The sequence below is a fragment of the Haliotis asinina genome, chromosome 6 (assembly GCF_037392515.1).
Source record: "Haliotis asinina isolate JCU_RB_2024 chromosome 6, JCU_Hal_asi_v2, whole genome shotgun sequence".
NCBI classification, from domain to species: domain Eukaryota; kingdom Metazoa; phylum Mollusca; class Gastropoda; order Lepetellida; family Haliotidae; genus Haliotis; species Haliotis asinina.
The window spans coordinates 18911124-18938525 of NC_090285.1; the positions used below are offsets into that span (position 1 = coordinate 18911124).

The 27402-nt window shown below is 37.2% G+C and overlaps 1 protein-coding gene across 2 annotated transcripts in view; it reads left to right on the top strand.

Moving 5' to 3' along the window:
• The window catches only part of LOC137287666 (rho GTPase-activating protein gacF-like), a 237826-nt gene that overhangs the window by 115172 nt on the left and 95252 nt on the right, over positions 1 to 27402 (top strand). For both annotated transcript variants that reach the window (XM_067820053.1, XM_067820052.1), the window contains exons 7-8: positions 4642 to 4711; positions 5518 to 5620. In XM_067820053.1, the coding sequence (XP_067676154.1) occupies positions 4642 to 4711; positions 5518 to 5620 (173 nt within the window). The remainder of the gene's footprint in view (positions 1 to 4641; positions 4712 to 5517; positions 5621 to 27402) is intronic.

Genomic DNA, 27402 nt, shown 5'->3' on the forward strand with positions numbered 1-27402 from the left:
AAATCAGAAGTTGTTGTAAAATGTCAGTACTTCAGATCCTAGATACTATCGAAACACTAAATTAACTTATCGGTAAAAGTCAGGAAATGAACATATTGGCCTGTATCTGTCTGCTCATATAATGTGTGACTGTCATCCTTGGCCACAGACATTTGACATAACACTGTCAGAGTTATCCCCCTTGTTACTTTTGCAGATTGTACCTTTATCAGTCTTCACTGCAATCCATGCTTATCATAAGAGACGACTAATGGGATCGGGTGGTCAGGCTGACTGACTTGGTTGACACATGTCATTGTATCACAGTTACATAGATCAATTCATTGCTGATGCTGTTGATCACAGGATTGTCTGGTTCAGACTTGATTATTTACAGACCGCCACTATATGCTGGAATAGCCAAGCACCTCACTATTGAACCCCCCCCAACACCTCACTATTGAACCACCTCATCACCTCACTATTGAACCACCCTAACACCTCACTACTGAACCACCCCAGCACCTCACTGTTGAACCACCCCAGCACCTCACTATTGAACCACCCCAACACCTCATTATTGAACCACCTCATCACCTCACTATTGAACCACCCGAACACCTCACTATTGAACCACCCCATCACCTAACTATTGAACCACCCCAACACCTCACTATTGAACCACCCCATCACCTCTCTAATGAACCACCCCAGTACCACACTACTGAACCACCCCATCACATCTCCATCTTAAGGCTCTTTCCCATCCGTATGCCTCCACCCCACCATTATGATACAAGAATCGTAGTCTTAAAAAACCGAAAGTAGATTCATGCTCCCTAAGAACTACATGCCTCAGCATTTACTGAGTGTAGAATACTATACAGACTTCAGTCATAAATGTTCACTTACAAATAGATTCCAAGAGAAAACACAAAGAGGTGCCAAGAAATAGGTTTGGAAAACCTGTGCCGACACACTGTTTGTCAATTACATGATTACAGGAGTTGGTGAACACCTTCCTAGCCAGGGGAGATCATCACTAGGTCACAATTAACTGTTGAGGGTGCTGTTCTTGATTAATGGCAACAACACTGTCCTTTTATGTCTGTTTGGCAATAGCTCATTTCTTCAAAATTTCATTTACATGTTTATTTTCTTTCTTTCATTGACCACACTAAAGGAACACGGAAATTATGTCCATATTGGTTATTTTTTTTCATTTTTGGCACTTTTGTTAAGGGTGATTTTTTTATTGTATATGTAATTCCCTCCAATACCAGACCCTCATTACAGAGCAGTATGTTAACCATATTGGCAGTCAACACAGCAGCTTAGAATTTCAACAGATGTTCTTTCACTGCTAAACTGTTTATCATTAAGCTGTGTCTGCAGACATTATAATGTTGATTCTGAGTTTAGTGTGTTTGTGATCACTTGTGACAGTGAATAAGGTAATGTTGAAAAAGATCTTACTTGTATGGGAGCCTTCTATACAGCTACTACAAATGGTTGTTTAAACAGTTATCCAGATTTATACCACAATATCAGCAAGTGAGTATGTTCATTATCAGTGTTAAAGTGATTGAAGCACCCTGTAAATATTCACTCCTTCTCTGAAGGAACGACTCTGATGGGAGTTCAGGGAAAGTTGTAATTGACAAATTGTTGAATGTCTTCCAAAATAGTCTTGATTCTAGATATTTTGATTCGATAATGTATCCTTTCCAGACAACTGGACTCCTTTCCTCTTTTATTTTATTATGGAAAGATTTGTGTAAGTGAATGAAATTATGTTTGTTAGCAAATAGCTGGTTTCTTGTTCTATGCTGCTCTCAGCAATATTCCAGCTATATGGAGGCAGTCTATGCATAATCTGTTCTGGACCAGACAATTCAGTGATCAACAGCATGAGCATTTATCTATGCAAGTGGGATACAATGACATGAGACAATCGTCAGGTGAGTCTGATCACCCAGTCCTGTCAGTCACCACTTCCCACAAGCAATTTCAGCAAATGATTTTTTTAAGGATCGTTGTATTGTGTATGACACTTTTTGATTGTTTATTGTTAACCATATGACATATTTATGATGCAAGCAACACCAAAGACCTGATAAGAAAAGAAATGCATTGTGAACAGCTCAAAAATACAATGTATATTTAATAAATATATATTAATTTTCTACGAACATTAATTTTAATTGGTAGGCATCTCCAGGGACAACAGTTATTTAAGTCAAGGTTAAACCCAAATGACTTCATTTGGTTGGCTGTTAGTGTCATTATGAAAATTTTTTCCATTAATAAGGATATGTACACTGCAGCGAAATTTTAAAAGCAACTTGGACTCCGACAAAATGCATTTGTCATAAATGTCATAGAAATTTCTCATCAAGATTACAGTTAAGCCTTGGTATTGTGGATGCTGAACGCCGTGTTTTATAACTTTCTAGTGTGAATGCAAGATTCAGATATAATTATATTTTTGTACTTTTCCATTTCAAACAGCAACTTAGAGTATGAAAAAAGACCGTTTCACCCATTACACTTGCTATACAGGTGGGATTAATGTCAATCCAGGTGTTAATGGGCATTTATGTTTGTTTACACAAGTATATCAAAAACAGGACAAGTTTTAGGAAGTTGAAGCACCTTACCTAATGGTACTGTAAACGTTAGAGTTTAATGGTGGCATATTTCACATATTTTTAACATTAGCATCGATTTTATCAAGTTCAAATCAGAATGTTACCGGTAGCGATTAAAGGAAGCAGTAAAATGTGTGCATTGTCTGATTTTGAAGGGGTTGGTGAATCATGGTTCGGTGTTAACATAACAATCTCCGTACCAGTATCCGGACTTCCCGATTTTAAATGGCTTTTGTGAGAGAACAATCAGTTGCAGCTGTATGATACTCTTATGTAAGGAAGTCGTTTTCACTTCACTCTGTCCGTACTCGGCACTGTGCGATTTGGGAGTCACTGAACTGTGGAGGCCTTTGTAGACTGGTCAGTCGGGGAGACCCCTTGTGTAACCCCTGACCTCACTGTGACCTCACTTTATACAGGTAGGGTTAAAATGAGCATGAATCAGCAGGTTCTTGATTGGACAAAGGAACCGATACCATTTCATTCACTGCTGCCAGTCAGGATAGTTTGATCCTATAGAAACTTAATTGCTTGATACTATTTTTCTATAAATACCTAATTGATTAATGGGTTATAACAAATCTGTAATGGATAAATAAATAGGAATGGAAATAACCATCTTAATGATAGTAGTGTCTCGTGATTATATATATGAAACATATTAATTGATGAATAGGCCAAACATTCTCTTTGCAGTTAGCTATAACATATACTATATTTGGGATTTATTGCCCAGAATTAAGAGAGTGAGGGAGTGAGTTTAGTTTTACATCGCACTCAGCAATACTCCAGCTATATGGCAGTTGTCTGTAAATAATTGAGTCCGGACCAAACAGTCCAGTGATCCTCAGCATGAGCATTGATCTGCGCAATTGTGAACCAATGGCATGTGTCAACCAAATCAGTGAGTCTGACCACCAGTTCCTGTTAGTTGCCATTTATGACAAGCATAGTCACTTTTATGGCAAATATGGGTTGCTGAAGATCTACTCTAACCCAGACCTTCACGGGTTGATGAAGGAGGAAGAATGTATTCTGTAAGGTGTTCTTCATATAACTGAACCTGAAATCCAAAAATTCTCATCTTTCATCTGTATCACTTCTATATGACATTTATGGAATCATACTCAAGTAATTTCGTTTTTGGTGTGTCCAAACCAAGGTTTGGGCCCACACTGTCCGAATGGGGCACCTAATAGCAGCACACAAAGTCAGCAGTCTAACCTACTCGGCCTTTGTGGCTTTCACAAATCGAAGTCAAACAAACCATAGTCATCCATGTGCCATAGAAAATCTGTACCGGCACAGTTTCTACGTACAAGAGAAATTACATGATGCATTGGGATTACATTGGTGGCTATCTAAAATTTTATATAGGAAACTTAAGAAAAAAATATTTGTCTTAATTGTGAAAGCATTATGAAACAGCTATCATATGAGTTGATTTTTAATGCTGATCTTAACTGGAAAGAAAAATCGTATATTACAAATGCATAAATATATTTATCATCAGATTTTACAAAGTAGTCAAACTTGCTATTGTCCTTTCTTATCATCTGTTGATGATTTGTTTAATATCAGATACAGTCCTAAGTGTACAAATATTAGTTATAACTCAACTATGATCTGGGAGCCAGTAATTAATAGCATTGTCCTTGTAACGAGCCAGCGACATCTCACACTCTCATGTCAACACCTGACTGACATGTTACAAACATTGTAATACCTGCCTGAACTTCATCACATACTGATGGTGAAGATGAAATAAACATCACTCCATGTTGCAGTAAGTCATGAATTAAGTGTTTTTGAATTGAATCAAACAAGATTGCTTTCAACTGTTTTGCTGTGTTTATTTTATTGTGTGCTAATGTGTGATGTGTTTCAGTATGTATTTTTGTCGCAGGAAACATGTTCCTGAACTTCTGACGTGTGCTGTTTTGGTTTGGTTTAGTTCTATATAGTATGTGCTTATGTTGATCATGTGTTTAAGTTTGTGTTTTACTTCCAGGCAATCTGTTTCCGAGCAAATTCTGGAATCAATACGCGGAATATTACGATAACTACCTGAACACGAAAAGGTAGGAGAGTTTTACCACAGTTTTACCACAGTGTTTCGTAGAGCAAGTACTTTCAGTGTGGGTTTGAATCTAGAGAAGGGTTTGTGTGGACCATACCCATGGTTTCAGAGGATGTTTCTGTCACATTCAGTGTTAGCTAGAAGAATGTTTTAACCTAACTCACTCTATTTTCAATCGTAGTGAGTGGGTGAGTGAGTGAGTGAGTATGGTTTCACGCTGCTTTTAGAAATATTCCAGCAATATCATGGCAGGGGATACCAGAAATGAGCATCACACATTGCACCCATGTGGGGAATCAAACCCAGGTCTACGACATGCTGAGTGAACGCTTTAACCACTAGGCTACCCCAGTGCCCCGATATTTTAATTGTACAGTTTATGTAGAGGAGGCAGCAGGTGAAAGGGCACATGTATTTCTGTTTATTTGAAGTGGGAGGCCAGGTTAGACCATCCAATTAGAGAGGCATGTCAAGCATTGTGGCAATGTGTCAGAAGTCATTTCAAATTCCTATGTCAGACATGCTTGCAATATTTACGAGTTCGTATTGACAGAGGTATAGCCATACCAGTTTCATTTCTTGGTCAAGATCTATATGTATCGGTCAGAAGGACAAGGAAAAGAAAATGTAATCAGAAAATAAAGATATGAATATGATTTATGTTTTGTTAACTCCATTTTTCAAAACTTAGCATAGGTGTGTGAAAAAATAAACTGGTCTGGCTTTGATATACCAAAGGGACTTTCTGAGATATAGATTTGGTATAAATTTGTGTTTTTTACAAACTTTTGGATGATTTATTTTCAGCTTTTTGGAAGAAAAATGTGCAACTGATTCAACTTTCGCCGAGTTTTGCAATTTAAGGAAAGAACAGGGAAAGCTAGGAATAGACACGCTGCTTTTCTTACCTGTAAGTACAAGTTTTAGTTTTACAAAATATTTGGCATGGATTTACTTTCAGGGGAAAACAACTGGATTTCCAGCGTCTTGGATGGGAACATGTGATATTTGTAGAATGTATACAAGGAACCTGTAATGAGCGTGATGTGGTTTGTGATTTTGATAGAGCAGTGTGCTTTACCACCTAGGAGGAACACCTGTGATATGTCGTGTACAGTTGTCTCCCTTTATGTGAGTGCAGTCACTACATCTACACAGCTTCAAGATTTACAAAGCATCAGAAGAATATTTAGCATGCACTACTTTAAGACATCTGTGACAATTAGCTAATTCATCATGTCAGTTATTTACCTTAATAATGAAAAATCAAACTATTTCTATGGTGTTATGAGTGTTCTTGGAAGAAATGGATTAGTCATGAGAAATTGCTCATTTTTAAAGAGTCGAGACAAGTCGAACATATCTCTGAAACCAGTAATTTTTTGTGATTTTGTTATCTGTGGCATAGCTGGTATATAATTTCTGTGTAATGACCAAAAGTTACATACTTTTTACTTTGTACTTAGTTTTGAAATCAGTGCTGAAGGGTGATGATCTGCCCATTTGAAATGAAAAACATCCTTGGTTTGTAGTCATCTTCATCAACACACGCATGATCTCATCACAATGGTTTTAGTAAAATTCACTTTCAGAACAATTTTGTTCACCTTTCAATAAATCTCTAAGAGTCAACTAAATGACCTTACCAAATGATTGACAGTTAAAAAGAAAGTCACCCGAGAGCTTCAGTGTTACTATGGGTGCTGGATGAGTACAGGACAAGTCATCTAGTTCATCTACATGTTCTGTATTCAACAGACTAACATTCATCAGATGTCACGAACATTGTAATACATCGTTCTAAGCTCTTACGCAGTGCATGAATGAATTCTGTAATTGTTCCTCTTGGTAGGTGAGCTGGAAGTGCAGACGTGAATGGTTCTTGAAGGCAATGGTTGATAATAGATTATGAATGGTTTGAAGAAACTCTATAGCTTGAATGTTAATATGATGTCTCTCATGCACTAGGATTCAGTTCCTTGAAAGAAACAGGCAGTCTGAAGCTATTTGGTTCATAGGGTTAGATTTCTGTGTAATGATTATCTCTTATATAGGGCAGGTGTCGTACAGAATTTTAAAAACCTCTGCACTGCCTTTCTGTTAAATTTACTAAAGCTTAATTATATTTACCTTCAGAAATTGTAAACATTCCTGATCTCTTCCAAAATATTTCTAACAGAAATTTATTTATTGATTGATCAGTATTTATGGAAAGAGAAGAAAAATTGCTCATTCTTATAATAAAAAAATGCTTATGGAGAAAAACTTAATTTTCAAGTTTGGTTGAATATTTTTAAGAATATTTTGTATTTGCTATTACCAAATTAACAGATGTTCAAGCCTTCAATATGATGCTTCAAATTTTGGGTACAGATGTTCCAAAGATATTATTCAGAATTCTAACATGGTCGTTTTGAGTTGATTGTAGGATTCGTGTACTTTTTGACCAAGGAGGGACACTTCATGTGAATGTGAGAATATCCTCGTCAAAGAGTACTTTCCCATAAAAACATCCTGACATCATCTCAGAATATTAGCAAACAGTTCCCAAGTCCAGGAATTAGACACACAAGACACTGTTGTGTTTATGAATAGTGTCAACAACAAACAAATAATATGCAAACCTTCATCGTTCAGGTGTTAGCATGTTTGATTTTCGTTACATCCTTGTTGGGTCTCACAAGTATATGTCTATAGCCAACGCTTTGGGGATGTTGGTGTCACCTTTTCCACCTTGATCATCAATAAACAGGCAGACGTTATGTCGATTGAGGAAGTGGCTTTGAATGGTATGTTCTTCACAGATTATCACAGTATGAACAGAACTTCACGGGGATCAACTCATTGGTGTCGTTGACCTTGTAACGATTTGGCGATTCTGACAACAGGGCTGTAACCTTGGACAAGTCATTATGCAAATTCTGCAAATATAATTAGCGTTTGTTAAAATGTCTCCGGAAACGTTTATTTGGGGATTATTTTTCATAAAATTTCTGGCTCAATTTTGTCATTGTTTGGTTGAAATTCAAGGTTGAAGTGTTGCTGGACCAAATTTAGCCATGAGAGTCACAAGGTTGAAGGAATTTCATGTTCAATTTTACTTGAGCTGTATAATCTGTTGGATGATGTTGATTGATTTTAGTATTTAGATGTTGAAAGTATCAAGAAAATCATCATACACTATATTTTTCTCCAGTTAAAAAAATGACATTATGTTACTATAAGTACGTCAATCGAGTGGAGATAGTAACGAAACTGATGAATCATTGGTGACAAAAATGATACTTCGACTGCAACATAAGAATAAAAACTTATGATAAAAACATCTTTTCTTTCTTCAAGCTGTTATTTCTAAGCCTTTTCAGATTTACCTTTTATGTCTACAGAAAACTGATTCAAAAGTCATGTAATAAAACAGATGTTCATGAAAAACAAGACTTACTCTTTCATTAAAATGGGTCAGTTCTTTTCAAGAAAGCTCGAAATATTCCATATTGAGTTATTTTCAATATGTTTCATAATGTGTTTCTGTGAGATCTTTTCATGTGTGTCAGCAGGGGAGAGATCTCCTCAACCCTTTTCACACATATTGATAAGAGCAGACAACAGGGAAACTTCAGGGGGGTGCACTCTCACAATCACTCTTGCATTTCATAACGTCAACAAACGGCATGAAAGTACCTGCCACGGCCAAGGACAAAACCGTTGTAATTTGTGTCAGCCCGTTTCAAAGTTAGCTCTCCCTCATAAGCATTCAAGCTGAAATATTTTCAATACAGCGTTATTTAATTACAGATCAAGTCACATGCGGAACATATATGATTAATTCTTGTCTGCGTCACAGAGTTTGATAATCGCAAAATGACAGTTGTGTGTAAAAGAATTTCTCAACTGAATGACCTTCACCTACTGTTGGATTGGTTCTCTTATAAAGGGACATCTGGTGAATGATTTCGTGGAATGGATTTTTGTTCTGTAAATATTTTTTTGCACTGTCATCCTAACATTTCAAAACTATATTATGATTTTCAAACTGGCACAATATTCTCGTGTACATTCCCATATGTGATTTAAAATAAATATCTTACCATATGTAATATCACGTTTTCGGACTTTTGGCATTCACCAGTCCCACTCTTTTGTTGCCACCAGATAAGCATCTAAAATATTGAACAGCTATCTAAATGTATGATTTTGTGAAATAATTTATTATGTCCTCATGATCAATGCATTCATTTGGTGTTAATGTATATACAAATCTATCCTAAGGGTAGCAGAAGCAGTAGGGTGGCCAGGTGGTTCAAGCATCTGCTTGTCATGCTGAAAACCTGGGTTTGCTTCCCCATATGGATGTAATTTGTGAAACCTATTTCTGGTGTCGCCCACAGCGATATTGCTTGAATATTGCTAAAGTGACATAAAACCATATTCACTCATTCACTCCCAAAGTTTGCACAGTTTTGTTAAAAGAACTAAATATTTTTGTTTATTTACTTTTAAGAGGTGTTGGTAAAATATCATTTTTAAAATGAATCAGGATGATTTATTCCATAGAAACAAAACCATTATTCAGGAAAATAGTATTGTGAAAAAATTTCATCATTGTTACAAACATTTTAGACTGTTCAGAATATCGACCACAGTTACATGTCATTTACACAAACTAAGTTTGAAAATACAACTTAATTTCATCTAAAGCCTTGTATTGAAATACAATGCTGGAATGTAACACAACGTTAAACTGTAAATATCCCTGTGAGACACATGTATATCATATTTTCATGATGACAAATGAAAGCTATAAATTAGTATGCGCCGTAAAGCAGAAAATCATATCCAAAATTTGAAAGCTTGAAAATACTAAATTAACTGCCTCTTATTATTTGTATATAATTTCAACCAAGGGGGAGATGCTTGTTAAACAAACAAGCTCAGTACTGTTCAGAAAAACAGTTATTTGCTGACAGAAAATATGTCTATCCAAACATTTTATCATCCTGAAATTAAACCCACATTCTATTATTCTTTTCATTGCAATAATAATGGATCTTGTGTTAATGGGGCTGTCAAAATGACGTTTACCGATAGTGTGCACTCAGTGACGCAAATGCTGAAGTGTACATAAAGATTTTTATTAGCTTTATTATAATGCAATGAATTATTTTCTAACACTGTTGACAGTAAAAAAAACATTTGCTTCTCTGGCGTGGGTCTCAGGTACAGGCTTGCCATTTAGTCTTCAAACACATCGCAGACAAATGTGATGTAAATTGTTCGAGGTGAACTGTTTTTTCTCAATGGTGCACTGCATGAAGGACTGAGAAGATCATTTCAGCTATGCTGGTATTTGCCTTTACAAATTACCCCTTACACATTGGCGCTAACGGAAGAATCATTCGTAAACAGTGGATCGTGGGCCCAGACTCGGGCCACACACACCAGCAGGTCATGATCAATACGGTGCACTCTTAAGGACAGGAAAGGTGAATTTGGACTTAAGAAAAGTGAAAGATACCAGGCTGTTATTGATGTTATTGTTTTTTTAGTTTAAAAAAACTTTGATTTCTTTGAGGGTTTTTTAAGCAATATTTATAAAACAATGTCCTCAACAAATCTTCTGAAAAAATTTGCTTTGTAATAAACTTGTTTTCTGCTTGTTAGGTATTGGGAATATGTTTAACGAGGGATTTTTAGTTCTTTTGAATTTGAGCAGAGTTCATATAACATTTTATAACATGGCCTCTTATTTTAAGTAATTTACAAACTTTCAGATATATTTGGTAGATAATTTTTGTTCTCTTAATGGAAAATTGAAATTATGAATCATCTTTGTAATGTCTTGATGGTTTCATAAATTGGTGGTTTGAATCTAAAAGTATAAAAGCAAATCATGTGGTTGACGTATTTCTACTTGTAGTTAGTTGTATAGTAATATGAACCTATATACCACCTGCAGATCCAAAGATATTGTGTCACAGGTTGCAACAATTGAAACCATTCTCTCTCATCCCCCCCATCACTCAGTCACATCAACATCCACCCTCTATGCACATCTTCCCCCAAAACATCTACATCCTTCTCACTCACTCACTCACTCACTCACTAAGAGAGTTAGTGAGTTTTAGTTTCATGCTGAACCCATCAATATTCCAGCTATATGGCGGCGGTCTGTAAATAACTGAGTCTGGACCAGGTCTAGACGATCCAGTGAACAGCAATGTGAGCATCGGTCTGCGCACTTGGGAACCAATGACATTTATCAACCAAGTCAGCATTGTCTGACCACTCGATCCCGTTAGTCGCCTCTTACGACAAACATAGTTGCCTTTCATGGCAAGCATGGGTTGCTGAAGACCTATTTTACCCAGGACCTTCATGGTTCACACTAACTGTGTGGTACTCAAGTGGTTCATGCATGTGCCCATCATATCAAAGACCCAGGTTTGATTCCCCATATGGGAAGACTATTTCTTGTGTCCCCAGCCGTAATATTGCTGGAATATTGCTGAAAGTTGCATGAAATTATACTTACTGACTCAACATCACTTTCCCTCTCACTCTCACTCTCACTCTCACTTTTACTCTCACTCACTCACTCTGAGCTACATCCTCACAACTACCTTCTTTACACATCTTTCCATTCTGGTCCTATAAAAATATTTTATACAGTTCTCACTCACTCATCTACTTTCTCTCGCTTTTTCGCTATGCTCTGTAGCTCACTCACTCTTTCACTCGCCAGTCATGCTCAGTGCACTCACTCACTCAATCACTCACTCACTGTCACCCACTCACTGTCACCCACTCACTGTCACCCACTCACCCACACATGCTGCCTTATTGTACTATGGAAGGTAACACAAGCATGTGCAGCTATGCAAGTCAGTAATAGGATCTGGAATTTGTCCCCATAACCCAGTCACTTGGGTTTACTCCAAATATAGTAGACAAGGAGTGTTAAACGAACAAAAGGAAAACTATAGCAGGGATTACGATACAGAGAAAGGTTGAGATGAAAAGTCAGTCAAGGAATGCAAAGTCAGATCGGGAGGAATGTGGTCTGAGACGTCCATCTTACTACATGTGTGTCCATTCATAATAAGCCTGATCCGTGTCACACAACATGGTGTAATCCTCCATAATACATTGCGACTTCTGACACATTGTCGCAATGCTTGACATACCTTCCTAATTGGATGGTCTAACTTGGCCTCGTTAGCATCCCACTTCAAACAAACAGAAACACAGGTGCCTTTTCACCTGCGTCCTCCTCTTCGGAGGACTTACATTTAAATGTACTTAAAGTGAGTTAGGTTATATGCTGGATAGGAAAGTATTTCGGTTGTCTGTGTGTAGTTCGTTAAAACTGCATCATGGTGGATAGCATCCATAGTCCAGTGAAGAGAGTGTCCTCCTAGAGACCTTAAATTAGAAATTTAATCTCTGCCTGTGTTGAGCAGTGGGTAGGCGAGTGGTTAATCGTTTGTTTGTCACACCAAAGGTCTGGATTTGAATCCTAACATGAGTACAGTGTGTGAAGCCCATTTCTGGTGTCCCCCACCTTGATATTGCTGTAATCATATTAATAATCTATTTATATATCACTAACTTCTATCTTGGCAGCTCACAGGTGTTTGGGAATATTGCTGAAAGTGGTATAGAACCCATCTTACTCACTCACTACCTAACTCATACCAAAAGTCATTGTATGGTTGCATCTTGAGGGCACTTAGATAAGGTGATACTGGGATACACATCCATAAGAGCAGATAGTTTATTTGTACGGTTCATTATGACTTGAGAATAATGAACCTCCGCTCAGGCCAGTACTTTGAGTAAGACTGGGGTATACAGTGTTATACACTCACTGGAGTGGATGCCATGAAGTCTCGTAAATCAGATGTTAAATAGAGAATCTCTTGTATTTTTTCCATACCTGTTTGTATTGAGACATAGATAAGATAAGATATTTATTGCATAGCATTCCATTAAGGAACAGTGGTAATATACTATAAACTACAGATATAGAGATAAAAGGTACTTTTACACTTTGATCACCTTATGTTGTGATATTTCATATCAAAAGATGTAAGGATGAGATTCTAAGGGTCCAAGTCAATCATTACATGTACACCTCACCTCACCTCACCTCACCTCACCTCACCTCACCTCACCTCACCTCACCTCACCTCACCTCACCAACCCAACCCAACCCAACCCAACCCAACCCAACCCAACCCAACCCACTGGGTGAGTACTCTTCACAAACTGATAAATGTCTGAGTGTAGGTCAAGCAATTGTATTTGTTGCCATGGTAATGTGAAAGCATTGTCTTGAAGTGTAAACATGGCAGCCATAAACTACAAGGGTCATACGCATGGATCAGACAGACAATGGTACTTTTGAATGTCTGTAAATCCAGGGGTCCCACAACTGGACGAAGCTTCGTACCACTTTAACTCATAATGAATTGTGACTGTCCGTGTGAGATGGTTGGCATGTCATGCAAGAGGGAGCTTTTGACACTCACTGACGGAGAAGATGTCCGTTCATAAGTCAGGATATAAGTCATAATAAACTGCATAAATAAACCATTAACACCTGTATATCCTAGTGACCTGTTTATGTGACATAGTTATTCCAGGGGAATTCATACATTGTGTAAACCTGTGACTGTAAACCTGTGACTGTGATGTGGGACTTTTGGAGGTAGAGGACCCATGAAGGTGAGGGGCCAGTGGAGGTTGGGATCTGTGAAACTTGGGAACCCGTGGAGATGTGGTCCCATGAAGGTGGGGGACCTGTGGAGGTTGGGTCCTGTGAAACTTGGGAACCCATGGAGATGGGGACCCATGAAGGTGGGGGATCTGTGGAGGTTGAGTCCCGTCGGGACCCATGGTGGAGGTGGGAACTCAAGGAGCTAGGGACCCATGGAATTGGGGAACCTGTGGAGGTGAGGACCCATGAGGGTGGGGACCCATGGAGTTGGGTACCTGTGGAGATAGGGACCCATCAAAGTCGGGAAGCTATGGAGGTGGGGGTCCCGTGGAGGATGGTTGTCCCATGGAGGGGGACTTGTAGCTGGGGTCCCTCCTGGGTTGGAGGTGGAGGACCCATGGAGTTGAGGACCCGTGGAGATGGGGGGGCACCTGTAGTGATTGGGGGACCTTTGGAGATGGGGGGACCCATGGAGATGGCGACACCTAGCAATGGTGAACCTGCGGAGATGGGGACCTTGACAATGATACAGCAATCTAAAGTCCTGACGGCCTTCTGTCACACAAACACTCAATATGTTGCAGGTGCTTAACAGAATAATGTCTTCCTTGATGAGTGATAGATATGGGCTTTGCTTTGTTGGTTTTCTTTAGATTTAATCTGGCAAAAGTGAGAACCCTACAAATGGCTGTATTGACAGTGTTACAGAAGTATTAGTGTGTACACAATATCATGTGGTGTGTGTTCTGTGCTTCAAAGGGTGTATTTGTACTGTGAGTTTATGGTGTCCTGTGTGGCGATGTGCTGATGTTTGGTAGGAGTTTTGGGTATTTAAAAGTGCCCTGTGTACTATTGAATATCCTGCTTGACAGATGCTTGACAGGGTTTCAGCATTGTTTCAGCCATATAGTGACAAGATCAAGTATTCATTTATAAGCATTTTAACTACAAAGTCCATGTTAAGAGGCGTGGGTATTCACTGCATTATTATTTAAAAACAGAAAATGTCACAGCACCAAAATCAGAAGCAAGCACTTGATATTCACACTACATTGTTACAATTTATGACCTGTGTGTTGAAGGATGTCCTATTGGTTGAAGGTGTTCTATGGATTGAAGGGTGCTTTATGTGGTGAAGGGTGTCCTATTTTTTTATGTGTGTTCTATAGGTGGAATGGTGTTCTATGGGTTGAAGGGTGTTCTATTGGTTGAAGGGTGTTCTATGGGTTGGAGTGTGTCCTATGGGCTCAAGGGTGTCCTATGTGTTGAAGGTGTTCTATGAGTTGAATTGGTATCCTGTGTATTAATTTACATCTTGTGTGTCACTGCCTTGTAGACCCTTGAAGATCCAGGTTAGAATTGATCTTCAGTAACCGTGCTTGTCATAAGATGCAACTGACGGGATCAGGTGGTCAGACTCACACATGCCTTTGGTTCTCAATTGCCTAGATCGATGCTCACGTGCTTGATCATTGGATTGCCTGGTCCAGACAGGATTATTTACAGGCCTTACCTATACACCTGGAATATTGCTGAGTTTGGTGTTAAACAACAGCCAACCAACCAGCTACAACACAAGTTGTATTTAGGATTACACATCAGTAATCCCTCAGATATTATAATGTACTCATTATATAATTGTTGAGATACCCTCTTATCAAGAAATATCCTGTTTAACAATTCAGAGTATTAACAAAACCATCAATAAAACTCATTACAGACAAGGCAGAATGTTTCTCAACATTTAAGTAGCAATATTGTCAGGCTTCTGATCTCACGGCCTTGTTAGGTGAGGTAGTAAAGCCCGAAAGTGTGAAGGACCCATAGTGTGAGCTATAGTGGTCAAGCCACTCGTGTAAATAGACCATATTTCATGCTTGTCTCCGTGACTATCCACATGTTGGACACTGGGCAGTGTCAGTATGATTTACTGCTGGGATCAGTGTGTGTACAGTGATAATCTTGGTATGTGAGGGCTCTCTACCTCCATATATAGGCATGGTCATTGGGATGCAGAGAGTATTTCCATATTTGGAGAATGAATATTTCAAAACTTTTGTTTGCTTGTGTTTTAGATTGAATTTGTTTCAGTTAAATACTACATAATGTGATTTGAACATTCCGAGAAATCCTTACTTTAATGAACAAGATTTAAAGGTTTCTTGGCAAGTTGAGGAAACAATCATATTCTATGAGTTTTCCGTGTAATTATCCCAAAAATTAAAATGCATAATTTTTGTGAAAATGTTGTTAGAGGTGGTTTGAAGTTTGATAGGAAAGAATAATTCCTGGAATTTTGAAACAGAGATATGTGCTAAATGTTGAATATTATTTGTTGTTTATTTCTAAAAGTTATCAGGGACGAGGTTTAGCCTAGTGGTTAGAGTGTGAAGCCCATTTCTGTTATTGTCTGCGGTGATATTCCTGGAATATTGTGGGAATATTGTTAAAATTGACAGAAAACTTTTACACACACTCTACAAATTTTGAATGGTCAGACAGAAGGCCAGATAAGCAGGGTATCTGCATGAATTATGCAAATATATATGTAAAAACTCAATTCCTATCGAGTCTGTTGAGTACAAGTACGCTTGGAGTTTTGTAAATACTCAATGAATTTGGTCTTACTTGCATACACACAAGAGATGGTGGATAGATAAAATAGCTGAGGTATACTGAGGGGTTCAGTTTCAGCACATGAAATTGGCAACTTTCGGTCTTCTAATAATGTCTCATATTAAAGATCAAATATAGATAACAGACGCTTAAACCAACATTTCAGCTTTGCCATAGATGTACAATTAATGTGAAATGGCAAAGTACCCAGTAAGGCTTGAGGAAGGTAGTTACAATTTACTCAGGGAGAAAGTAAGATACTCAACTGAGATGAAGACAAGCAGATACACATATGATTGACCCAAAAAGTTATCTGTAGGTCTGATAAGAGCAGATGCATCAATATAAGAAAACAATCTTGCCCTGACTACATTTTAACGAACCAAAAACAATAAAATTTATTTTTCATTAAGGAGCATCATTTTCTGTGTCCAGTTTCTAAGACATGTAGATATGTCAGATAAGAGTATGCTAAGAGTTTACAAGGTCAATATTCATGGTCGTGTATGACACTGAGAGTTTACTTGGGGTGGTCTGTCATAGACCCTGAAACTAACATATCCAAGAAAGCCCATGCAAGTCTAGAACACATGGCAAGTCTAGATTACCACAGTTTCAGGAGATGAAGAAAGTGTCTGAGCTTCTTTTCATTATATATCATGATTGTCTTTGATAAATCTTTTTTGTAACATATACTGAACAGCAAAAGAAACGCAACTGGCTTTGTGTCAAGTTTTTATATCGGAGACATGAAAATGAACACTTACTGTTATATTTTATTTGTTCAAAACTTTCATTTCTTTTGCTGTTCAGTACATGTTCATTTCAGTGACTAGTTGTTAATATATGCTGGGGCTGTTCTGGGAATTGTTTAAGCGCGTACTGCTTGGTTTTGGACACTAATTGCGTGACTGCATGCTTCTCTGCTTGAATGATGCTACTTTCATCATCGTAAATGATGTGGATGTTGGCAACACATGTCGCTGTATATTTAGGGCAATATTGATTTTTGTGAAACATCAAAGTTTATATTGCTGTGTAATACAAATTAATTAGATACGTTTTATGATTTCATGTAGCCTGTATATTGAATGTAGGTTTCACCTCATTGTGTTGTACAAGAGGCAATATTGAAAATGTGTACAGAGAACAAATGAAGATTTGGTGTAGATTCATGATGAAAGTCTCATCATGCTGACGACCTTGGTTTAATTCCCAATGTGGGTACAATGTTTGAAGTCCACTCACTCACTCAACCACCTACTCAGCCACTCACCCACTCACCCACCCACTCTTTGAGTGAGTGAGTGAACACCAAACACTCTCACTTTGGGTCTCATTCAAAACCTTATTCCATATAGCTGAAATGTTGATGAGTGTAGCTAAAAGCTAATCTCACTCACTCACTCATATTGAAAGATAACAGATAAGATGTTTGCCTCTACCAAACCATGTTATGTTTTCACGTAGAGAGGTGCTGCACATTCATCCATAAGGTGAAAATAGATAGAAGACTATCTAGTGATTTAGCTCTATCCATGCTGTTGGGATACAACTGATATACAATAGGACAAATTAACTGAAATCATCTTAGTAATCACCAGAATGTACAGTTCTAAAGTCTTATAGTAGCATTTAGAAGTGATAAGGAAGAGAGCTTTTATTGACATCAGATTCTATATTATGAGGGACACAACATTTCAGAGTATATTCCTACTCCTTCATTCACCTGATGTATGAATAAGGATATACTCTGAAATGAAGGAATAAGGATATACTCTGAAATGAAGGAATTAGGATATACTCTGACATGAAGGAATAAGGATATACTCTGAAATGAAGGAATAAGGACATACTGCGAATGAAGGAATAAGGACATACTCTGAAATGAAGGAATAAGGATATACTCTGAAATGAAGGAATAAGGATATACTCTGACATGAAGGAATAAGGATATACTCTGAAATGAAGGAATAAGGACATACTGCGAATGAAGGAATAAGGACATACTCTGAAATGAAGGAATAAGGATATACTCGGAAATGAAGGAATAAGGATATACTGCCAAATGAAGGGGAAAGGATGTACACAGAAATAACAGATTTGACAACCATAAAAACTCTCTTCCTTATATTTTTTTAAGGTTAGAATTAACGGGGTGAGTTTAGTTTCCCACTCAGCAATATTCCTGCTACATGGCGGTTAGAATAAATGGAAATGTGATTGCTCCTCTGCTGTATGCCAGTCATTGTCAGCGTTAACTTTCAGCTGACTTACGAAACCTAGAGTAGAGATGTAAGTCTGACTTACGACACATCCTCTCTGGCATGTTACGACAGAGAAGCGTGTAATAATGAGCAATATACACACAGAGACATTTTGAAGTATGGTCAGTTGTGCTACACTGTGTAACTGTCAGCCAGTCTGGCCAGTGACTGACCGCTGACTGGGCCATGATACAACACAGGGGGATTCTGTAACAGGAGCATATGAAGATGGAGAATTACGTCCCTGCCTACTTGGGTCTCAATGCTATGTTGTGATACAGATCTACAGTAAACACTGGAGGATGGAAGAATGCTTTACTTCAGATGATTTGGGAGATAAGTCACATATCAGGATCCAGGATTAGAGTAGGTCTTCACTTGCTTGTAGTGGTTGTACGATGATCAATCGAGGCAGGAAGGTCAGCAACTTGGCTGCCTGTGTTTCATTGTACCTTGATATCACTGGATTGTCTGGTCCACACTCATTATTATCAAACTGATATACTGTATTGATAAAAAGAATGTGTGACAAACAAATAAATGATTGATAAGTACTGTACCCTATTTACTCTGTTAAGATCTTGTTTCAGGACATTACTCAGAATATTGATCATTGGATTGTTTGGTCTGGATTGTCACTCCGTTACTATCAGGCTGACAACGTATTGTTGGAATACAGGGAATGTATGACAAACAAACAAACAAATCAATGATAAGTGCTGTACCATTATCTCCTCTGTTATAATCCTGTGTTGGGACATTGCTGTTAATATTGATCACTGGATTGTCTGGTCTACATTCCATTATTATGAGACTGACATGTTATCACTGGAATATGTCAAATGTAGTGTTGGAAACAAACAAATGTATAAGAAGAGTTGTACCATTATCTCCTCTGTTATAATCCTGTATTGGGACATTGCTGTTAATATTGATCACTGGATTGTCTGGTCTACATTCCATTATTATGAGACTGACATGTTATCACTGGAATATGTCAAATGTATGTGTTGGAAACAAACAAATGTATAAGAAGAGTTGTACCATATCACCTCTGTTATGATCCTGTATTGGGACATTGCTGTTAATATTGATCACTGGATTGTCTGGTCCACATTCCATTATTATGAGACTGACATGTTATCACTGGAATATGTCAAATGTAGTGTTGGAAACAAACAAATGTATAAGAAGAGTTGTACCATATCACCTCTGTTATGATCCTGTATTGGGACATTGCTGTTAATATTGATCACTGGATTGTCTGGTCCACATTCCATTATTATGAGACTGACATGTTATCACTGGAATATGTCAAATGTAGTGTTGGAAACAAACAAATGTATAAGAAGAGTTGTACCATATCACCTCTGTTATGATCCTGTATTGGGACATTGCTGTTAATATTGATCACTGGATTGTCTGGTCCACATTCCATTATTATGAGACTGACATGTTATCACTGGAATATGTCAAATGTAGTGTTGGAAACAAACAAATGTATAAGAAGAGTTGTACCATATCACCTCTGTTATGATCCTGTATTGGGACATTGCTGTTAATATTGATCACTGGATTGTCTGGTCCACATTCCATTATTATGAGACTGACATGTTATCACTGGAATATATCAAATGTAGTGTTGGAAACAAACAAATGTATAAGAAGAGTTGTACCATATCACCTCTGTTATGATCCTGTGTTGGGACATTGCTGTTAATATTGATCACTGGATTGTCTGGTCTACATTCCATTATTATGAGACTGACATGTTATCACTGGAATATGTCAAATGTAGTGTTGGAAACAAACAAATGTATAAGAAGAGTTGTACCATATCACCTCTGTTATGATCCTGTATTGGGACATTGCTGTTAATATTGATCACTGGATTGTCTGGTCTACATTCCATTATTATGAGACTGACATGTTATCACTGGAATATGTCAAATGTAGTGTTGGAAACAAACAAATGTGTAAGAAGAGTTGTACCATATCACCTCTGTTATGATCCTGTATTGGGACATTGCTGTTAATATTGATCACTGGATTGTCTGGTCTACATTCCATTATTATGAGACTGACATGTTATCACTGGAATATGTCAAATGTAGTGTTGGAAACAAACAAATGTATAAGAAGAGTTGTACCATATCACCTCTGTTATGATCCTGTATTGGGACATTGCTGTTAATATTGATCACTGGATTGTCTGGTCTACATTCCATTATTATGAGACTGACATGTTATCACTGGAATATGTCAAATGTAGTGTTGGAAACAAACAAATGTATAAGAAGAGTTGTACCATATCACCTCTGTTAACATCTTGTATTTGGACATTATGATTTATTCTATGAATCAAACCTCTGAAGATCCGGGTAAGAATTGATCTTCAGCAACCCATGCTTGTCTTAAGAGGAAACTAGCAGGATTGGGTGGTCAGGCTTGCTGACTTGGTTGACACATGTCGTTGTATCCTAATTGCATAGATTGATGCTCATGATGTTAATCACTTGATTTTCTGGTTCATTGTTGGAAATTTAGCATAGACTTTAGGTAGCCTTAGCACTAAGGTGCTGTAACTCCCATACCTTAAACATAGACTTAAGGTAGTCTTAGTGCTAAGGTTGTTTTGAACAATGGCTCCCAGCATCTTATAGCGACAATATTGCTGAGTGTAGTGTTTAAAAACAAATACTGTGCATTAATTTAACTTGAACGGTGCTGACTACAATTTTATAACCAACCAGCCAAGACACAGGCAAACAACAGAACTATATAGCACTAACAAAGTCGAATACTCCCATATTGTGAAACCCTACAGGTTTACTTGATGTGGTGAGATCCACACTCTGTCTACTATAACAAGAGTATTAAACCCAAGGTCGTATCATGTCTAGAGGTAACAAGCAAGGATGTATTCTCTACATTCCTGCTATTATTACAGAGATTATCTCACAGAATATAAAAGGCGGAGTTCACCTCCTAAACTGTGAACACAATGGTCAACTGAAGCTGTGTGAGATTCTGCCAGGATAATGTGGCATTGACAATGTTGCTGTTGTCATCATAAGATTTGTTGCTGAGACAGACATTCAGGTCTATCCAAAGAGTATAAATGAAAAGTTTTGGAGTATTTCAGATCATCATGAAATAATCTGTAATCATGTATAGTTTAGTTCATTACACCTGTAATGGATCTTGTGCTGACAGGTACAGAGTAATTTCAACCATACTTGCTGTTACAGCCATGATTACTAACTTAAATGTATTATAATTAAGGAATGTTCCAAATCAGTGTCAATGATGCTGTTCCCAATTTTGAATTCTACACGTTTCTGTATTGTAACATGAATAAGTAATTTGCCTTTGCATGTGTTTATGACATGCCACCATTGGGCAGAATATCTTTCACTGTCATGACTGATTATGATTAGTAAACAGGTTGTCAGCATATAGCTAGAATTGTGCAGTGGATCTTTGTTAGAAATATGGAAAGGTTTTGTCCATTTATTATTTATCATAAATTCTATTCGAAATTCCTATTCTTAAGGAGCAGTGGGGTAGCCTTGTGGTTTAAGTGTTTGTTCATCACACCAAAGACCCAGGTTCGATTCCCAACATGGGTTTGATTCCCAACATGGGTGCAATGTGTGAAGCCCATTTTGGGTGTTCACATCATGATAATACTGGAATATTTCTAAAAGTAGTGTAAAACTAAACTAACTCACTCACTTTATTGTTTCAATGTAATATTTTGCTCATCATGCTGAGAGTTCAATCCACAAGTAAGTTCAGTTGTCACTGACATTTCGACTTTGTGATGCCAAATAAAGATACAGTTATCAAAATATCCAAAACATTTTGAAATGAAGACACAATGTAAGATGAAGGTGAAGTCAGAAATCCCTCCCTTAGGGACAGCTGTGTTTCCATGGTTAATGGACATGGGATAGAGTAGGGGTTGGTGTATGTTGACACTGTCAACTCTGCAAAGAGATGGGCATTTGGAACAGCAGAGTCTTACAGCGAAGGAGCTGAAACCCGATCCTGTGTACATTGATGGGGTGGGAGAGTGGAAGGCCAATAAGGGGGTGCTTGTCTCTTTCCAGAAAGGCAAGGGGACTCAGCCTGTTGAAAGCAATCATATACGTATTGTGTGACAATAGAGTTTTGAAGATGGGTTTTTGCAATAACAATGGAGAATGTTTTGAGGTCATCGAACAACTTTAGAAACTGTTCTGAGGTTTATGTAGAACAATAGCTTGTAACAGATATGTGGTTTGTATGAACATTCACTTATTGACGTTTAAGTTTGTGTCTTGTTTGACGGTTTTCAAATATCAATATCAAATATTTGAAAATTATAAAATTAGAATCTGAAGACTACAGAGAGAGTTAGGTTGTACCAGGAACCATTTTGCATTGACACCAAATATGGTTATAGTTTTTTACAAAAGCAAATATCCATCTTTAGCTTTGTAAAGTGATAGTGCAGTGAAATGTATGACATTTTAGTTTATTCAAACATGGCAACAAAGTCTTGCTTTAAAAATATTTTGTTGAAAATATGTATCATGCAAAGTGGAAAATAAATGCATTGTAAAACTGAATTTTGAAAGATAACCATATCATGTACTTTGAACAAAGGAATTAACCGAAAGAGATGGTCTTCCACAATGCATTTCCAGTAAGGAAACCTTATCATACATACGACGAAATATGTCATGGGAAATGGAAGTTTCGGAAGATAAAGGCCGTGTTTTTGAACGTTTGGCTTGGAGTTTATGGCCTTTGTGGGTGATCTGGTCATTAAACTTAACTGCCTTTATGATATCATAAATTCAAAAGTGGAACCAAATTGTTCGATGAATTGTTAACCCAGAAATCACTGCCTCCATGGCGGAGCCACGCCAAGTGGTATTTACATTTTTCGGCAATAAAATCGAACAATGTTGAGGAGATGTGGGTGGTCAAACAATGGACTCGACCGAAGACAGATAAAACCTAAGTCCTTAACAACATTAGGATCTAGAAGGAACTGTTGCATCAAAACTTAATATCAGTGATGTTGTTTCTGGGCCATTATTTGAAAATGCTGTTCAGGTTTCACTTGACATGACAAGAAATGTATGGTCCCTGTGTGAAATTAGGTATTTTGAGATTGTATTTATGGTGTACTTACTGAACTGATCTTAATACAAAAAAGATGAATGATTAGTGGTAGGAACACAGTTTTATTGTTAAATAAGTTTTGTTTTAATAAACTGCTTTCAGTACCAAACATAATTAATTATGGGAAGTAGGAAAACAGTTTTAATATTATAGGATTTTTGTTCTCAGAAGCTGATTTTAATACCAAAAATAATAACTCATTAGTGGAGGGAAAACAGGTTTTTTGAAAAGGGTTTTTGTTGGAATAGACGATTTTGAAAAAGTGTATCATAACTGTATCATACATGACTGTATATTTATATTATATCCTACTTTTACACCTCCAAATAGGTCAAGCACCACTATTTCTTGGTCGTCATATATTCCATAAGTATGTGTTTCAGAATGTTATCTACTTGATATTGACCTTGTTTTGATAAATGTTCAAGATTCTGTCGATGCCAGATGGAGAGTCAGTATAGGAAGACTATGTTTCTCCTTTCCATGGTTGAAACCAGTATCTCCTTCAATGAAATGGCATAGGCTGTGTTTGAAGAATATTGTGACTATCATATGACATCACTCCTCTCACAGTCACTGATGGTAGACTGTACTATTTACAGCATAACTGGACATCATGGTTTAAAAAGAAGAATTGTTTTGGATGATGAATAGAAACTCACCTCCTTTTGATATCAAATATTTCAAGAGGTGTCCCTTAAAAGCTTTATTATACTCAGCAAGACTTGGAATTTTATTGTTTCATCAACTCATACTCATATATTTAAATACATTTTTAATCAATATATATATATTACATGACAGAAATACATGCAGATGAGATTTTCTGTGTATCTTCATGTTTTAAAGTGGTATATATTCTCCCTGCTTACAGCGCGTGACAGAAGTGTGTTGATAAATGCAAACTTTTGTTATAATGAAACCCTTAACAGACAGCATGTGGTTCATGATACTTCTCCTCATGTTTCTTCCATTGTCCTCCATCATGAAGAGACGAGATCCGTGAACGCTTTCCATCTACGTTTCAGACTAGCCTCTGCCACATATATAGCTATCATATTCAACTGCCACATCCCAACAATGGCTACTGTGACCCCTTGACTTCGAACACATGGCTCTTGTTTCTTGAAACAGATTTGATGAATTACAAGCTTGACAAGGATTTCTAACTTATGTTAAAATTTACAGTTGAAATATTATTACCTGAATTTTTTATAAATCAACTTTGAAAATAAGATTGGATTTCTTGCTTGTAATGAAATTGTCCATAGTCATAAGACGAGACACGACCCTGGGACTATGACGATGTTCATTTCATGGGGCTGGATATACAAATTTTACTTTTCGGCTCAATTTCATTCTCGGCTGAAAATCGACAATGGCTGCTTTTTTAGCTCCTGCCATTATCTCTACAGAAACACATTAACATGAAATTGAGTTGACACAAGATCGTGAATGTTGAATAAATTTTGTCAACATTTGGGTTTTCAGGATCTACGAAAACATAATTTTAACTGATTTTAATAACAAATCATATTGTACCTAGGCAAGTATTTTCTGCGAAGTATTCATGAGTGATGGTGCAGAATAGTTTGGAGGTGTGCAGGTGTATGTGGAATATTTACTGAAGGTGGTGAAGTCAATGGCATATGCTTGCATTCTGTCCCTGTAAAGAGATACGTGTTTGCTAAGAGTTTCTTATTGGTTTGTAGTGCTGTCTTTATCATACCACTCACTAGTAATAGTCGGAGGAGGAGTGTTTGTGGAGAGGGTTGTAGGCTAATGCTTGGTTCCAAAATATGTAATTTATGTAAAATATGTAATTTATGTAAAATATGTAATTTATGTAAAATATGTAATTTTGATAGTAACAAATAAACCCATTTAAATTTATTAGGAGACCCAATGAGTTGAGAGATTCAGAAGCTGGAGAAATCTAGACTTGCTTCACTTAGGGCGTTAGCATTGCAGGGCTGACTTGGCTGTGGGGAAAATAAGATGGTGCAGACGAGAAGGGTTGTTGTGGAATGTAGTTCAGAGTGAGTGAGTGGGTGAGAATGATACAAATGTTTTTAGAACAAGGATGGAAAGATGGGAAGAGCAGGGGATTGTAGAGGGCAAAAACAGGGGATGTATCTCAGGGTGAGTGAGTCTGCGAGTGAGTGAGTGAGAATGATACATATGTGTTTAGGACAGTGATTGGAACGTAGTAGAATAACCTTCAGTTAAAGAAATATGCCAGGTACAATTCATAATAATGTACAAAGGAGCCTCACACAGTGATTAACTTCAGAGCTGATACAATCTAGACTTGCAATATATTCCTAGATTTGATTTGTGACTGTTTTCACATTTTTCATTGGAGTTCTTTCATTTATCTGTTTATCTTTACTGCCTGTACATCTTAAATAATAAAACCGAGAGGACTGTCTCTCATACTACAGCTAATTGCATAGATTGATGCTCATGCTGTTGATCACTGGTTTGTCTGGACCAGACTCGATTGTTTACAGACCACCACCATATACCTGGAATATTCCCGTGTGCAGTGTTTAACAACCCGCCAACCAACCAGTCATACTACTTGATGCTCACTTGAAATCTCACCTTTAGCAGTCTCATTTTCAAAATATTACATTCAAGTGATTGCTTAATTTATTTTCCAATTTTAAAATCAACACTCTTGCTAATCTTACATTCACAAACATGTAGTATTTTACAATTAGAGATATCATAAATATTACAAAAATCTTTGATGTGCTTATGACAAGTGACTGCCTGAGGCAAGACCAGCAACACAAGGACCTTAGTGCTAGATCTACGATTAATATTTTCATGTTAGATTCACATTACGCTAAAGAATGTTTATGGCCAAATCTAAAATAACATCTTGACCCTAAGCAAATATGACTGAAAGAAAAAATTATTAAAATTCTTTTAACAGCATTTTGTTCAATTTCAGAGCTTTACATTATTACATTCATTTTCTTGTTCAGGTACATTGTTAGCGTTTTGGAAAACTTTGTAAACATCACTCAAAGGATATCAGTTTTGGAATTCAGCTTTGAGATGAATTTTTTTAGAAAAGAAAGAGCCATGTTTGTAATAATAGTGGTAGTTAATATGGGTGCAGCTCAAAGCACCAGTGGGCAGTTGTATTGTGAGATTCAGTTTTTGTGTCGCTGTTTTATAAGAGAACATATTGCTGAAACATGTGACAATCATGTACAACTTTAATGTCCCCGGAGTGTCATTTACACTCCATGTCAGAAGCACAGGCTGCTTTTGTGAAAAATCATCAAAAGGCATTGCTGACACAGCAAAAATTTACATGAATGATGCTTTGTCAGTGTTGGCGATTGAAGGAGAGGGAGATGTCCTGTAAAGTTGAGAAACTTATGAATATTCCCGAATCATTCTTATAATTCTACAGATTGGTGGTATACAGCCAGATGGTCAAAGCTTCAGCTTGTCTCACTGAAGACGTGGGTTCGATTCCACCACATTTTATGGTGTCTTCTGCAGTGATATTGCTGGGATATTGATAAAAGCGGCATAAAGCCTGCTCACACATATATTATTCTAGGCAATTACTCAGCATCTAGCGCTGTTTTTTCTATTTTTAATAATACATATATCTTGTTTTGTAAATCAGTACAGCCTTAAACCCTGACACAATATGTGGTCAGTGTATTGTATATTTATCATCAGTTACATTTGTTGGAATAGTGCTGAAAGTGGCATAAAACCATACTCACTCACTCTAGATGTTTTTTTCCATGAAATGTCTATTTTTCAAAGTCTGAGCATCAGTTTAACCCTGTTGGCCTTGAAAAACTAAAACTCACTCACTCTTTCACATATAGCCCCCTTAAACTGAAAACTAGAATACAGGCACCCCAGAGATGAAAT